At 31.0% G+C, this 18,203-nt stretch overlaps 1 protein-coding gene across 1 annotated transcript; it reads right to left on the bottom strand.

The window, feature by feature from the left end:
* Window positions 1-863: 863 nt before the first annotated feature.
* Window positions 864-16,256, bottom strand: LOC108773264 (xanthine dehydrogenase/oxidase-like). The gene is made up of 16 exons (XM_018539018.1): window positions 16,138-16,256; window positions 15,754-15,885; window positions 15,223-15,379; window positions 14,826-15,033; window positions 14,046-14,572; window positions 13,645-13,939; window positions 12,353-12,865; window positions 12,026-12,209; window positions 9,170-9,466; window positions 7,052-7,493; window positions 6,651-6,779; window positions 3,987-4,117; window positions 2,883-3,141; window positions 2,664-2,760; window positions 2,155-2,262; window positions 864-934 (listed from the first exon to the last, which is right to left on the bottom strand). The coding sequence occupies exons 1-16, from the start codon at window positions 16,239-16,241 to the stop codon at window positions 864-866; spliced, it is 3,654 nt and encodes a 1,217-aa protein (XP_018394520.1). The 5' UTR covers window positions 16,242-16,256.
* Between the last annotated feature and the right edge of the window lie 1,947 nt (window positions 16,257-18,203).

The raw sequence follows: 18,203 nt of genomic DNA, 5'->3' as shown, positions 1-18,203 counted from the left end.
TCATAAATTTAATATAAAATTTTCACGTAGACATTTATTTTAACTAACCTTGTTTTCTTGTAACAGACGTTTTCATACGTATGGTATTTCAATATTTCTCGTTACAATTTCATCGGATGGGTTAAACGTCTTCACGTTTACACGTTTTCTTACTGACTATCAGTAAATAATTCCTCTGGACATATCAAATACATACGCTAGTTTGAACACTAGTTTTTACAATATCGTATGATATCGTCATATGACGTTTGTTCCCATAATTATAAACAGTGTCAAATAGGACAAATGGATTTGTTGTGTCTTCAATTTAATTCTAATATAAACTCGGAGAGAAAAGGGCACTAGGAATCAAGTGCTAATATACATATATCAAACAAATCTTCTTTATTATAATAAAAAAATGAATGAACATGTTATAATAATACAAAACTGTTTAAGGACTGAAACACATGACGCTCTCTGTTACAATATTATCATCAGGAGCTTCAAATTTATATGTATACAACGACATGAATTTTTAAAATTTTATGATCAACTTATCTTATCTTTTAGCTTAGCACTCAATGGCTCACTAGCTCGAACTCGTTTTCACATGTCAGCATATTAGGGTTAAAGGAATTTAATGAAGATCGTGTAAATGAGAAAACTTACATTAGCAATTTTAAAGATATTTAATTAAACGAATCATTATATAATTCAACTGTTACTATAAAAGTTCTTGTATATTAACAAAACATGAATACTTCAATTAAATTTAATTAACAAAATTTTTTAATTATTCTACACAGAAGCAATTAAATTGTTAGCCAAACACAAAATTTATTTCAAACACCAGTTTCGTTGTGAACAATTCCTACATTTCTTCACTCGTAAACCATCATGTCTACTTTAGTTAAAGTATTTAGAAGTATACGTTCGGTAGTACACGGTCCATCTATAAACATAACGAAATATATTTTAAAGTATCTTAAATATTATTTTACTAATATTTTGGTATTTTATAAGAAACTACATATCTTATATACAGGTTAAATACATGAATTTTCGAATTTAATAATGTAAAACATTTTCAGTTTTTAACAACAAAATTTAAATAATTGTGTCCAACTATAAGTCGTGAATACTGTGAACTGTGATTAATATGAAGAATGTTATTGATATAACAATTCTGAAAAATGATTAAAAGAAAACGAGACTTTAAAAAACAACTCTTTAATTGTGGCTTTATTAATTTAGTTTCAAAGAGAATCATGGAGCAAAAAAGTTGATTTAAACAAGGATTAACCTGAAAGTAAGTTTCCCTTCTTACAGAAAATAGAAAAACAATTATTAAAATTAGAAAAAAATCTTAATTTATTACAAGTTGGTTACTTACATTGTGTAAAAAAATTGAAATTTATTCAATGTATTTGTACTGCAAAAAAAATCTAATCTTGTGTGTCACGGTGTGTCCACTCTTCGCGAACCATTTACGATCAAATAAAAATGAGTATTTTTTTCATTTAAAGAGCAACTTTGAAATACGTTCAGAACGTCACCTTCTGTGTCTCCGTATATCATTTTATTCATGTCGTTTACAAACTTGAGCAAGAATAAGTTGATACATTCAATCAATCGGGTCAAAACGCATCCGAACACGGCCCTGAGTGATTTTTCGAGCTTTACAAAAACTCTCTGTATTCTCCGAATCTTGCTTCAAACAACTATCAATTTTTTTTCTATTTAAAACTCTATAAATCTGGCAAATTAATATTAACCAGGAAGTAAAAACGGCGGTTTGCTAAAATTGGTACCCCTTGGTGCAAACAGGTGTAGAAAAACATATTCAGGATGCAATATCATCATGATAAATGAAAAAAATTGCGTTTATACAAAAAAATAATCATAGTGCAATAAGTTGAAATTAAATTTTTTTAGATATTTAATTATTGTTTTTTTTTGTTTCTCCTAGATTGGGGAAACTTTGTTTTGGATTGTATCTCGTAAAAATATTTAAAAAATGTTTTCTTCTTAATACGAGCACCGAATTAAAGTGCAGTGACAATGAAATGATTAGTTGCCAAAAACGTAGAAATTAATCCGAATCACGAAGTTAGGCGATTTATTTATATTAAATTGTTAGAGGATTCAAATGTATTTCTCTTTAAAACTTACCCAATTGATACCATTTGTTATTTCCTGCATCAATACGAGCAGAATCCAATGCATTGCGGATCGCTATTGGAATTACGCAACTCATACAAAGCGGTGCTTCATTGATCGCTGCAAACACATTTTCGTATTTATTCAAGACATCATTGGTTAAATATTCCTGATTCTAATATTCTAAATAAAATTTTAAAATAAAAACTTTCTTTATATTTTAATTAAAATTTGTTTGTTATATTTTTTAAACAAATTAAATAATGTATTGAAACGCATACTTGTAAATCGATTAAATTTTTGTTTATATGAAATTTTTTCTAAAAAAATTTTTACGTACTTTTAATCATAAATACAAAAAATGTAGGAAACATCCGAGATTTAAATTTACATCATACAAAGTAATAAATTAGTTTTTCATATTATACAATATCATATCATAAGAGTATTTTATTACTTTCGTACTATAAAGATCAAAACCTCGGATCATTTAAATTTGAATAAAAATTTTCAATTCTTACATTTTGAACCGTAGATAGCAATTGCGTCGGCTTTGTTATTGCGTAAGTATACACGGAAATCTTCAGGAATATCCTTCGCGCCTGGTGCATTATAATTCTATGAAAATAGTCATGTACTTTAGATAATTTAATTATATATTTTTTAGGTAATCTCATTGAATCGAAGTAGTAGAGTCTTGGTGATATTACGTGTATCGAAATTTGATTAACTTAACATACCCATGATTTGTTATTCATTAATATTCCTGTTTCAGGATCGTACATCAGATCTTCAGATGTCCAGAATCCTGTTCCCATTACGAAAGCTCCTTCCACCTGACCGACATCAATTAGTGGATTCAAGCTTAGACCACTATCAATCATCAAATCAACCCTCCTAATAATATGCTGACCGGTCAGCACATCGATTTTTATTTCGGCAATGGTAACACCATAAACAGGATAAGATTTCTTATCTTCCGTTAGTCCAGTAACCAGCCTACAGAAACATATATATATGTATAAAAACGGCATGTAATGTGTAATCTTTATTAATTTTGTTGTGCGCTCTCTCTTCCCCTCTCTCTCTCTCTCTCTCTTTCCACTATATAAATTCAAAGTTCAAATTTATTTATTGATTGAAATTTTTCCAAAAGCACATGGGAAAAACATATAATATCATTTTTCATTTTATACAATACAATATCATATAAGCAATTTATTACTTTTGTACTATAAGAAACAAAATCTTGGATCATATTTAAGTTTGAATAGAAATGTTCAGATCTTACATTTTGTAAAACCTTACGTTTAATATTAATTATAGGAAATTCCATGTGATGCTTTCGCTGACCTGCCAAGTGAAGATTTTTTTAAGATCGCACTTTTACCTCCAGTAACGCAAAAGTTTTACCGAATTAAAGCTTAGTTCATATATCACGCAGCAAGCGGTAAGCGTCAAGCAACAATAGTATGCTGCTTGCAGTGATAAGGGTTAAAAATCTTTCGCTTCCAGCGTGTAAGTTCGAGGGGATTGTTTAAATTTTATTTAATATATTAATTTAGTCCAGCTTTAGTCCATTGCATCCTAAAATGGACTTTTTTAAGAAGTCTAAAATACATAGTAATACTAGATGTTTTTAAAACGTTTTTAAAATATCCATGGATCTAATCTGGATGGTTTTAATATATCCAAAACGTACAACATGTACATTTTAAATACATTTTTTAAACGTTACTGTGCTGTCTGGAATGGAAGTACAATATTTTCGGAAAGATGTTAAAGTGCTTTGTGATATTTTGTGACACAATATGATATATCACTATCATATTAATGATATTTACATGTAACGTTCGCACAGATCAATGCCTTCTCGATACGCTTCAAAAATAAGTTTCTCCCACGTCGTTTTTCCCATTTTTTCCTTTATTGGTTCCAGTTTCTTCAAAATTTGTATGCAAGCTTGTTCCGTTGCCTGAAATAAATGTAATAATCAATGTCAAGTTATACGTTTTATATACAGGGTAAATGAAAAATACTGAACTGGAATATCTCGAAAACAAAGCACTTTTGGGAGAAATCTAAACAAAATTTGTAGAAAGAAGGAAGCACAAAGCAAAGCCTATCGGTCAAACTATCGGCTCCCACTACATTACCTTACTGATGAGTCCAGTAGTGGAAGCCGGGACGAAACGCCAACTTGTGATATTCTTCGCAATCTTATTTTTCACAGTTTTCAATTATCATTACTTTAAATATTGAATTTTAATATATGTCTTTCAACATATTATTAAGATCTAATAAGATGCTATAAGCATCGAAATTTGTTAGATTGTATTGTCAATCTAACTAAAGTGATATTACCGCGGTAGTTATTTAGAGTTGCATTGTAAGTCTGAAAAAATGTTCGGCACGCGATTGACAGAACTACATACGCGGTATATAAATTCACACTTAATGATAATAAGCATCTTGATCTAGCTTTGACCGATAGGCTTCGCTTTGTGCTTCCTTCTTTCTTGTTATTGTTTAACAATGTACGGTCGTAAAATAAGATTCTATTATTTGTTAAAATTTGTAGAGTTTAAAAAGATTTATTTACTGATCATATCTGTTTGACCTAGGGTGGCATCATCAAAGTCAGGTAAATGTCACAAATTGGATACCCTATTTTTTATTCCAGAATCTCATAGCTGATGTCAATAGTTTTTGGAAAACGCTAGACTAAAGTTTATTTTCCTTAAGTATTCATAAAGTTTGAAATTTAAATTACCGCCGGCACTACTTATGAGGTCGAATTGACGCGACGACAACTAAACCTCTTAAATGTTTCTCAGGACCATGACGTAGATAATATTTGTCAAGATTGAGAACATTACAGTTTTTATTTTTATTTTCACAAATATTTTTAGTACAAAAATAAAAATATTTTCTTTATTACGTAGTGTTTTAAAAAGCTCCCCTAGTAACACAAAGCATTGGTGCAATATTTGGAAATAAATTAACAGCCAATAATAAACATTCAATAAGAATTACACATCTAATATGGGTCCAATATTGTAAGGCAGACGCCTAGTCATATTTAACCAATGTTAGTTTAACAATATTATTGAAACAATATTGTGGATTCATTTTTTGTTCAATGTTTTATATTGGCTGTACATTGTTGGTTTAATATTATGTTAATGATGATGATGATTGACACTTTGTCTCTTCATATGAAGCATAGGACATCTACAGGCTCTTCCACTTTCCGATATCCGAGGCCTATACCCGTTTCTCGAATCTGCAGGTGATTGATCCATAGAATCTTATCTATCGGCAGAACCGGCTGCATGAGGATCATGAATTTGATTGGGATAACGTCAGAATATTGGATGATGAACCACATTATAGAAAAAGACTGATTTCGGAAATGATATCTGTCAGTAGACAAGCACACGGACTTAATTTACAAACGGACATAGAGAGGCTTCCCAAGGTCTACTTCCCGATCATAGACAGGATATAAATAACGTGTTGTGTGTCACGCGTATGACTAGTCAGTCTCCGTTTGTGCACAGTAGTTGAGTATTAACATTTGTTATCTGCAATTTGATAATTTTAATTTAATACCATCTAACAAATCGTTGTGACTCACTGTGTCTGAGACAGACTGGCCTAAATTATTCTGAAGACCGGTTTTGAGAGTGTTTGCGATACAGTAACGTTGTGAACATGGTGAGCCTCCCTATCTTCCGGTAAAATAATCGTAATTATGATAAATTCAATTCGAAGTTATTAGTTTTCTAAGAAATTCTGGGAAATTATTTCCCTCATTTCAGGCATTCTATTTATTAATTTTTCTTTTCTGCCTTTATTGGTCATATTATTGTGTTCTTTAAGATGAAATTGTCATCTGATTTTATTTCTAGGTTGTGGGGGAGCTCGCGGTGTTTAAACATTCTTTAATCTTTTATCAACTTTAAATTATATTTTATTTATGTAATTTTTTATTGTCTCTGAAGAAGGCTAAAAAATGAACCGAAACATGTAAGAGTAATTTTTGGAATAAATAAGTTTTGCTTGATAAATATCAGCATTTTTACGTAAAGTTGTCTGCGCCTAACTCCTAGTGACCAATATTGGCATTACATTGGGAAATATTGGCCAACTTATGCCCGATATAACCAACGTTTGGTCAATTTTAGCCAATGTATAGCTTAAAATGTTCTATGCTAATAGGATCTTGACATCAGGTGTTATAATAAGTACTGAAATAAAATACAGGTTTCCCATTTTGATGTGACCTTGGTCTAGCCTCAGCAGCATTACCAAAAATCAAACAAATGTGATCAGTAAGTAGATCTTTTAAACCCTGCAACCCTTGTCTAAATTATTTTTAAATATACCTTGTTTTCTAGATATTTCCTGATCCAAGACCTTCCATTCTCGATGTGTATGTTACTTTATGTATATATGTATACAACATTATTTTTTAAAATGATGGAGATGAATTAAATTCTTACGTATCCGCAGTTTTCCGTGGTAATGCTGTGTCCTGTAGTTGACGCGTTGGGTGCCGTTAAATTACTGCTTGGTTTAATGGTGATTTTGTTAATATCAATTTTTAATGTACGAGCTGCTACTTGAGCTATCTGGTATACAAGAATTATTTGTCTTAAATACTAAATTAAATTTTTCCTAATTTCATGAAGGTTATAAAATAATTAATTTGTATTAAAAATAAAAAATGTTAAAGATATAGGAATCTTAAATAACAACGTTTCCTATTAAAATTTTATAAATTTATAAAGCTCAGATTTTCAAAGGAATAGAATCTTTAAAAGTAATTTTTTATTAGTTTATTAATAATTAAATAAAAAGTTTGAAATCACTTGATTAGATATAAACCAATGCATTTACGTACCTTCGTATGTATACCTTGATCGATCTCAATACCGCTATGCGTCACGTATACCGTACCATCGCGAGCGCAGATCGACACCGTTGCGTTGTATTGTCCTTCATCATATGTTATCAAGTATTTCATTGGTACCAGAGCAATTCCCTTTTTGTTCCAACGATTGAGTAAATTGTAGTAATGATTATCATCCGAGATCTTCAAATAATTGGATTTTGCCATCAAATCGTCCATCATACCTGTTAAAACAGGTTTATCCACATTATTCATGTTTTCCAATCTGACCCGTACAGAATCTAATCGTGTCACTTTTGCAATATGTTCCATCATATTCTCGATTATAGCAACTCCTTCCGTAGATCCTGACGCCCGACAAAACGTGTTAGACGGTAAATCGGTTCTCACGTCGAATCCAGTGAACCTCCAAGTATCGGTTAAATAGCAGCTGCTAACGATAAAAGTTGATTTACTTAATTATTGAATATTATTTTATAATTGTTAATTAAAATAATTTGTTTTATTTGTTTTATTGTTTTTTTTTGTTTTGTTTTATTTGTTTTATTGTTTTTTTGTTTTGTTTTGTTTGTTTTGTTTTTTTTTATTTGTTTTATACGGTTGCAGGATCTCCAAACATCAATCCGCACCAAACCGAACGAAGGACCAAAAAGAATTAAAGAAAACTACAATTGCGTCGTGAGGTTCTCGTATGGATTAGTCCAAATTGCGGTGTTATAAAAAGTTACAATCGTGAATTACGATGTCGCACAATTATACGCGTATATGATCGATTCGAGCATTACAAGAGATTCTGCTCCTTTTTTTTATTTATATTAGAATTCGATCCTGTTTCCCATGGATTTGAAAATCACGTAACTATGCGTACACGGTATACGTACAGCATTTTGGCAGGAATAGCAGGATAGGAGAGTGAATATAGTCGTGAGATGCGCGATCGAAGTCAATTGATCCGCAAGCGACCCTTTTACATAAAGTTAAGAAGACTAGTCTTCTTGCATAAAGTCTATGATCCGTATTCAGAACCATATATGTAATACTACTATATTGCTAACGCAGCCTCTTTTTGAGAGTGGAGTGTGCGCCAACATAGTGAGATAGAAAATCGACTTCTCGCTTCGACAATTCGTGTATTTTGAATTCTTCTGTGCTTTTCCTTTTACATAAATAACAAGATCGCGGCATTATTTCCTTTTTTCAACTCTTATCGGTCCTTTTATATGTCAAATAACAAACTCAACTTCACTATTGAATACGTATATGATGAAAAAGGTTAGAAACACTCGCATGAACATTGCGAAAGTACACGAATTGTGGAAGTGAGAAGCGATCGTCTGCACCGTGATGTTTACGGCAGCTTTTAATTGCCGTTAGCAATATACTAGTATTACATATATGTTCAGAACGCGTTTTTATCTCTGAAATTCTATAGTATGCGTAACGTAAACTATTAGAGCGCTAACATCGTTGTGAGCGCGTTCTGAATACATGGCCTACATCTATTATATAGTATGATTTGACGTTTTGGTTACTATAGCTACGCTATCGCCATGAGGTCATGTCGAAATTCAAATTTTATTTAATATATAAATGCTTCTTTTTCTGATTTTATCGCTGTTGGAATAAGTGATCTATAGGTGTATCAAGCTATAGGAAGTTTAGGCGTTTAAGTTGTATGAAGATTACAATTGCGTTCTCTTATTGGTTCTTTCTTGTTTGTCTTCTTGCTACTAACTTTGTTTTGTTGATTATGGAGACTAATTAATAAACCTTCATTAATTACAACTGAGTCCTTGTGTACAAGTTATTAAAGCTAAGAAACGTAAACTACATTTGGCTTATTACACAAACTATAAAAATTAGTTTTAAATAATTATATAGAAAGAACCTTGGCGCCGCACCGCCAGGTTTGGCTTTCCGAAGAAAGTACCCTGGCGCCGCCGCCAGGTCCAACTAGAGCTTGACTATACGCCACTGCCTCTCTCTCTCTCTCTCTCTCTCTCTCTCTCTCTCTCTCTATTACCCAGTATATATACATTTAACATGATATTATTATAAAATAATGTATTACATATATTTTTATTTGCTTTGCATATTGTGTTGTAATACCTTTGCATGTAAGAAGCTATCATAGCAGCCTGTGGTTCATTGAAACTAGACCCACAGTTGCTCCAATGTCTCGACTCGAGATACTGTATAGCTCCGTTGTTGTTTACCCAAATCTCATATTCTTGTCGCGCAGAACATCTTTTGCCTATCGATTGCATATTGCTCTCTATCGTTGTGACGAATCGCGCTGGACGATCCAGTTTATGACATACCAATGCGCAAGCACATGAAATTTGCGTGTTGCGTGAAATTTTTGATCCATACGATCCACCAAGTCGATTGACATGCACATTGATGCTAATAAAAATTACATTCACGCAATTTATGCTAAGTTTATTTTTTGCATTTGCTAATATTATTTTGAAATGCTTATTATATTGTTAAGGGGAGGTTCTCATGAAACTCGACCCGAAAATGTCAAAATTATTTTTGCGTTTTTTGATAGCTTATTATGTGTAGAATAAACCCCCATAAACGCCAGAAAAAGTTTGGCTGACAAAAAAAAGTTGTGGTACAAAAAGCGAACCCACCTTTTTACACTAAAATCGACTAAAATTGAGTTCGCGCGGTAACGAGTATTTTACGTCGATATCTTATCCTCTCTACATTACGAGATGGAGGAAATGTATGGTCCAGGAATAGCCGATTAACCGAAAGGTACATTATTTTTCGATTTACATAAAGAAAACCCTTATCAAAACTTTAAACGCGTTTTCTGAAAAATACTGTTTTTCAAAACTGTAGCCACGATTTCTCAAGATCTAATTGACGGATCGGGTCAACTTTTTTTTATTTTAAAGTAAATTAAATTTATTGGAGGATGAACCTAAATGCGACTGGTATTTCATGTTTTTTCGATTTTTTATAGCACTTTGAAGAGCGAACAAAAACGTAAAAAACGACATTTAAAATTCAAATGCATGTCATTTTTTCAATTTTCGATATTTTTTCGATTTTATAGGTTCAAGCTCCAACAAATATCATATATTTTAAGAAAATTTTTGGTTTCTTCGTTTTAGATCATCCGTTCGACCGCAATCCTAGCTGTAATCAACCAACATTTTTTTCACACGGTCACGTTGCAGCATGCATAAAACATTTTCTTCACTATATTAAGCATTGAAAAAATTTATTTTTGTACTTAAATACTTGATAAATATGTGCCAAAAAATTAGAATTGATAATTTACATGCTACCATGAGAAAAAAATTCAAGAAAGTTACCTTATTTTCGGGTCGCTAGATGAGAACCTCCCCTTAAATTAATTTATTTCATTCTATAAGAAAAAGGAAATGTGATTTAGTTCTTATTTCATATTGTGTATATGTGTATACATATCTATATATGTATATATATAAATATTACATTTTCGAGTAACACTAAGTATTTTTATCTCCAACTGTATATGTAAATGTTTTTATATTGAAAGAAAGATTATGACAATATATTTTTTCACACTCTGAGCGCAAAATACTAATTTTGCTCCCTATATTGCGGGAGCAAAATAGCACTTTCTCTCCCTAGGGAGAAAAATAGTACAGAGGGAGCGAAATTGCTATTTTGCTCCCTCGGGAGAGAAAGTGATATTTTGCTCCCGCAATATATGGAGCAAAAATAGTATAATTTTGCGCTCAGAGTGTGAAAAAATAGTATGTGCATCGCGGGAGCACAGGTGTTTACCGACGAGTGCGAATTGCAGCCCTCGCTTCGCTCGGGCGTCAAACGCGCACTCGTCGGAAAACGCCTATTATGCTCCCTAGTTGCACAATGTACTATTAACAAATTAAGTAATACCTAATTAGAGGCTCAGAAGAATAAATCAAAATTTAATTTAAAAAAGCCAATATGAGCTGACACTGGATGATAATGTGTATTAAATATTTCTTTATTGTAATTGGATATACGTTTCAATCTCTGCTTGAGATCCTCTTCAGTACATTGGAAAGTTAAAATAATAAAATAATAAATAAAAAATTTATTATTTTAACTTTCCAATATACTGAAGAGGTTCTCAAGCAGATATCGAAACGTATATCCAATTACAATAAAGAAATATTTAATACACATTATCATCCAGTGTCGGCTCATATTGGCATTTTTTAATTAAATTTTAATATATTTTCAAATTTTACATAAATGTTAAAATTTTTGTAATACATATAGAGTACCTTAATGATAATATTTTACATAACATATGCATTTTTAAATTCGTAAAAATTGTACTTTTAGCCTTACTTACATATATGTAAATAAAATACACCTTTAATAGTAAAGCTTAAGAACATCTTGCATTATATATATATATACAAATATAGGGTGTTTGACAAGTAATAAAAAATTTTGTCGCATAAGGCTAGAATGGACTAAACTGAGAAGAAAATCCTATATCATTTTACAATTTCCGCAATTTTAGTTAACGAGGTATTAATTTTTAAAAATATCCAAATCACCCTTGTTTATAACAAGCGGCCTAGTATTCGCGAATCATGTATAGCGACGACCATTGTCGCTTGTTGTAAAAAACGCATGCTTAACGACGACAAAAGCGCGTGATGCGCCTCAATGGGGGTGGTCCTATGAAGCCGCGCGCTTGCATTTGGCAGCGGATCGGGCGAATTCTGATATACTTATAAATTAAAATCTCGTTAACTATTGCGAAAATTGTAAAACGGTACAGGGCCGTACTTCTCAGGTTAGTCCATTCTACCACAATTCGATAAAATTTTACATTACTTGTCAAACACATTGTATAATTATTTAAATTTCTAATTCTATTATAGTATAAATTATATTATTCCAAAAAAACTAAAATAATTATTTTTAACACAGAAGTGATTGACACCATAAATTAATTACCTATTACTCCGGACATTAAGACAATTAGCGATCGATACTTGAATGAGATCCATCCATTGTGACGATGGATAGACGTTCATATTACCCTCCACAGGAACGCATACGCAGGATTGAGTTTCTAGGGTATAGTGATACTGGCTACTACATTTAAAGACACCCTTTATTTCGTATTCAATATCGGTACCTGTAAAACAATAAAAAATGGTCTTTTATTTCAATGTACTATCTTTTTATTTTTAGGGTAACTGTTTGCTTTGGCAACATTATCTCTACTTTAATTTAAAAAAAAAAAACGATTTAATAAAATATTATTAATGTCATTTCTACCTTTCCTCTTTGCTGGAATATTGACGCTTTCCCTGATTCTAGTTTTATCATTCGCATTAATAGCATCCTCAATACTTATTACTGGATTTTTCTCTGCGCTATATATAATTTGTACCAAATCCGCAGCCTCATTCGCTAAATTTTGCGTTTCCGCGACAATTACGCCGACCGGTTGGCCGGCGTACAAAACATCCTTTTCGGCGAACAGCAATTCATCCTCTGGCAAGGACGTCAACTTACTGGCGGCAGAAATGCACAAATTCTTTCCCGGTACATCATCGGCGCTGAAGAAATCTACTACGCCCTTCATTTTAAGCGCCTTTCTTGCGTCTATATACATGATCTTGCCATTACCGATTTTGGTAACAACGAAAGCGCAAAACACTTCTCGAAGATATGGACCAAGATCATTGCAATATAGGACTTCACCTGCTGTTTGTTCATAAGATTCTAACTTTGGTGTAGGCATACCCACTGGCCACTTGTCTAAATGACTATCGAACTCTTGAAAACCTAAAAAATTATGTTCATTTTGGATGCATAACTTTGGACAATTAAAAGTAATATATTACGAACATTTTTTATTGATTTATACATAAAACAATCCAAAACGGCCATGTTTCAATCCTTCTATAATATTAAAATCAACAATATCATTAAGAGAGTTATTAAATAGAAATAGGGAAGGCTTGTTCCAAACTAACAATAAATTTAGTGCATAATGAGTAATGACTACATCCTTGTAGAAAAGTATTATTGAGCACTGTACCACAGCACTACTCAGCACTACTGTACACTACACTACAGCACTACTGCGCTAGTGTAGTAGTATAGTAGTGCTGAGTAGTGATGTAGGACAGTAGTGCCTCACAATGCTCCTAGTGCACATTGTCACGAGCAGTGTTTTCTATGATCTTAGAATTTTTCATGATCTTCCATCAGAGTAAAAGATTGAATTGTAATATGCATACATAAAAAGATTGCAATACGATTCGGAAACAATCAGAATGTACTTTTTAATGATGTTTACACTGCAAAGATTCTTATTCTGGATTTGAATTCTCTTTTGCAGATAATTTGTATACAATTAACTTTCGTACCGAAATGTTTTAAATCTCTAATGAAAATGTTATGTTGTTCATAAATGCATTCCAATTGTTTGCGAAATTTATATCTTTTTAGCTATCGCCATATAAATATATAATTATGTATATGAACGGTAAAAAATTATAAAAATTTTTATAATAGAAATATAAAAAAAAATATTATAAACACCATTTTATTATGAGTACCTGAAGAGAGACTTCGTTTTAATAACGTGCCTCCACCATGATAAAAAGGTATCACCTTCGGGTTAATGCTTAACATAAACTTGTAAAATAATCCTATGGCAAGAGTCTTGCGAAATTCTGGTGAGTAATTCGGGAGCATATGATCAGGTTGTAGCTCCACAGATAACATTTGTAACAGTGACTTTAAATCTTGCTGGTCAAAGAGATTTTTTCCCATCGATAGAATCTCCGTGCCACTTGCGTGATAAAAATCCTTATTGATGCCACCAAAGATAATGTCAGGAATTTCCAACACCTTATTGACAAATATTACAAAAGTAAACAAATGATACTTAAAGAATTAAAATTTGAGTGACTAGTTAATGATAACGTAATATAAACAATTAAAAAAATTCTGTTACGTTGCCGTCGGTATCGATTTTGAAGAGAAAGCCAGCGTTGACATGAGCGCGAGCATTCTGGGCTCTAGGCATGACCTTATAGAATCTGTATATGTGCTGATCAGTAAGATTTGGTAATACAACGCTATAAATGATTTTATGGTGCATGTCGAGCTTCAGAAATTGCCATAAATATAAACTTTCCTTCTGAGAAGGACTTTCCAAGATGTATACCAGAGTACCGAGAGTCTGTAATATCAGAAACAAATCGGATGGGAACTCTTTATGCTCGTATTTTAACATTAAATTCCCTGCTACGGTGCCAATATTTCGTACGGGAACATTTGCTATCATCTCTATATGCTCGGTCAATTGTTCTAGATATTTAAATCCGGTTTCTGTAGAATATTTTTGGAATGTCTGTAGTGCCATGGTAAGGGTTATATTTCCTCCTAGTGCTAAAGTCGAATCAGTTTTTGTAATGTTACTCATGTCTGGAATGCTGTTTATATCAATGTACATATCTCTCTTGCCCGAACGATAAATACCTGCAAATTAAATTTCCACAATGTTATATATCTATATCAAGGCTGACAGTAGCAGATTTGTGGATAGGTACATTTTTCGATACTTTTTAAGATAAACAATTTGATAATGACGGTGCACTTTTTTTAATAACGAAACGTTAATGTTATATTAGAAAAGAAAAATTCGATTTTTACAACTATGTGACTGCCCCAGCGTTTATTCTATATATTCTATATATAGGTGTGTTCGTATAATCTAATATAGAAAAATTACCATGTCCAGTATTTCCTCCATTCAATATATACGTTGCCTGTGGATTGCTTTTTAATAACGCAAATAGAGCCTCGACTGTGGTAACTTTGTAAAAGTATGCGTCCTCTAATTTTATGCTCAACATTGTGATTCCATCAGAATGATGCTTATCGTAGTAAGTACGTACACACATTTTGTGTCTCCGGCAAACTTTAGTCTTGTGTAACTCCTGTAATGCAAATTTTATTATATTTACATTCAGATAGGAACAATGCTATTAGTAGTAAAGTTAAATGGTCCTTGCTGTAATACCAAAGTCAAATATTTTTGTGAACAAGTATAAAATGAAATTGAAAAAAACGTAATTTAAAATAAAGATTAAATGTGGAAACAAGAATAAAAATTTTTTCACAATTACCTCAATGTCGTGAACGGCCTTCGATTCCATTGAAGTAGCATCGGAGGCAAATGTCTTAAAAGCCTTCAAAATTGCGCGATATCCAGTGCATCGACACATGTTGCCACCAAATGAATTTTCAATCTGCTTCATAGTCATACCGTTTTTTAACTCGAGACTGCAAAGTAGAAAAAACAAATACATTATAATAATGCAGAGTTGTTACTTTACAAACATTCAGTGTTATCCATAATTGAATATTATTTTTACTTGTACTAAGCGTAGCAATTCTCTACGATTTTATTCGTTACATTAATTTGCAACTTGTTTGTTTATAATTGGACAATTATTAGTTACAAGGATGCATTTACTAATATATTTTTATGAATATTAATTTTTCTTAAAGATATTTTATTATATGTGAATTTGTTCTACGCCCGACAATTCCGAAAGAATTTTATCATAAAGGGAGAAAAAAGCATAAAAATATATATAATATATAACATTTATTTAACATTACAAATTAATTAACCACATTTTAATATTTCGTACCTATACAAATTCATAACCATGCCAGGTGAGCAATATCCACATTGCGAACCATTCCATTTAGCAAGCTCAGTTTGAATCTTATGATAACCGTCTAACTTGTTTCCTATACCTTCAATCGTATAAATATTCCATCTGTGACATAATATTGAATGAAAGAATAGTTAATATTAATATAGTCTCGGTACACTCAGAAATTAAGAAATTAGCATAAAATATAAATTAAATACATATGAATGTAAAGAAAAAAATTTTAACGTTTAGATATGATGAATTTTTTGTACCGCAGATTATAGCTTCACATGTAACGTCATTACAGAAATTCATAACACTTTTTTAGAAATTAAGATGGATTGTTTATTTTCTCTTTAATAAGCACATACATACCCGTCACAAATCAGTACTGGTACAAGACATGAATTCACAGCTATACTTTTGTCCTTGAATATTACATTTACGATACAGGCACCGCAATCCCCTTCATAACACATCGCTTTAGTGCCTCGAAGTTTCGCATATTCGCGGATAAAGACAAGTAGAGACGTGTCAGCGGGTATACTGTTATTAAATACTGGAAGAGGTTTTACAATTTTATAATAGCGACTCGTAAAATTTTTTCTTAACTTACATATTATTTTTTATTTCTAAAGCTTACAATTACAGTTAAAGTTTCATAATTAAGTTTTCTAATTTTGCTGTATGTTATTTATATGATTAACTTTCGTATTGAATGTTTCCTTACCATTAAACCATACGATAAGTTCTGTGATTAAATTTATTACCGTATTTAAAATTGATTTCTTTAACTTGCTTTTATGTTACTTTGACTTTAAAAGATACAATAAAAAATTTTTCATTTTCTTAATTACACATTGAGTACAAACAATATACGTACTTGAGTATGGTGCTCCATTAATTACAAAGTTTACATTGTCGCCAGATCTAAATATATTAGATTAGGAATTATGTTAACATTATATTTAATAAAAAAGGTATATATAGGTGAAATTTTGTTTTTTTTGTCTAGTTTTATGTTTGGTTTTAATTATATAAATAAATAAAGAACAATAAAATATTTAAAATATTTGTATAAGTTATTATAAGTATAATACATGATAAACAAAATGTAAAATACAAAAGTCACAAACGTGGAAACGTTTGTATATAACTTTTGTATTTTTTAACTTTTGTAACTTTTGTATTTTACATTTTGTTTATATTAAAGAACATCTCACATCCTAACTTAGACTCGTAACCTATTCAATTTCTATTGTTTTTAATTATTGCGTCTCATTATTATTTATAATTTTAATAAAATATTTTGTGTTGAAATAAGTGATTTTGGAACTCTTAAATATTACTAATAAAATTTCATGTTCACTCTTTATCGCATCTACATTTTAATAGTTTTCGCATGTTACAGATTTTTGTCAAGGACTTACATTTTTGCCATTTCCATTTCTATTCGTTGATCGTATCAAATTATGACTAACCTTCGTTTCAAGGTACTTATAAAAACACTGTCTATAGGACAGTATAGAAATAGGGTCTAAAATTCGAAAAATAGTGATTGTTAAATGCTGTAATTTTTTGACTAGCAATAAGTATTTATCACACGGCAATGCAAGACACAAAAGTGAATTGTTGAGAAGAATTGTTTTTTAATATTTTTAAAAGAACTACAAACTTTTATTATTAATGTACTCACATTTATAAAAATATGAGCGTAATAAGTGTTATATATATTATAATAAATATTGTAATATAAATTTTGCATATTTTAAAGAAAAATTTCAATGAAAAGTTTTCCATAAAATCTATTGGTAAATAACGAAAAACATTTTCTACTTATATTCTTTGTATATATGTATACGTATACATATTTTTTATACCAAATGTATCATAATATCCTGAATGAGTATAATGTTAGAAACGAATTAAAATCATAAATTTAATATAAAATTTTCACGTAGACATTTATTTTAACTAACCTTGTTTTCTTGTAACAGACGTTTTCATACGTATGGTATTTCAATATTTCTCGTTACAATTTCATCGAACAGGTTAAAGCATCTTCACGTTTACGCATCTTCTTACTGACTATCAGTAAATACTTCCTCTGGGCATATCAAATACATACGCTAGTTTGAACACCAGTTCTTGCAATAACGTACGATATCGTCATATGACGTTTGTTCCCATAATTATAAACAGTGTCAAATAGGACAGATGGATTTGTTGTGTCTTCAATTTGATTCTAATATAAACTCCGAGAGAAAGAGGCACTAGGAGTCAAGTGCTCTCTCTCTCTCTCTCTCTGATATACGTATATCAAACAAAACCTCTTTATTATAATAATCATGCTTTTTGTAATAGTTATGCCGTAGCATTATTATAATAAAGAAGTTTTGTTTAATATATGTCAGCATTTTTGCGTAAAGTTATCTGCGCTT

The sequence above is a fragment of the Cyphomyrmex costatus genome, unplaced genomic scaffold (assembly GCF_001594065.2).
Source record: "Cyphomyrmex costatus isolate MS0001 unplaced genomic scaffold, Ccosl1.0 scaffold20, whole genome shotgun sequence".
Lineage (NCBI taxonomy): Eukaryota > Metazoa > Arthropoda > Insecta > Hymenoptera > Formicidae > Cyphomyrmex > Cyphomyrmex costatus.
This window is presented reverse-complemented; position numbering and strand designations above follow the sequence as displayed.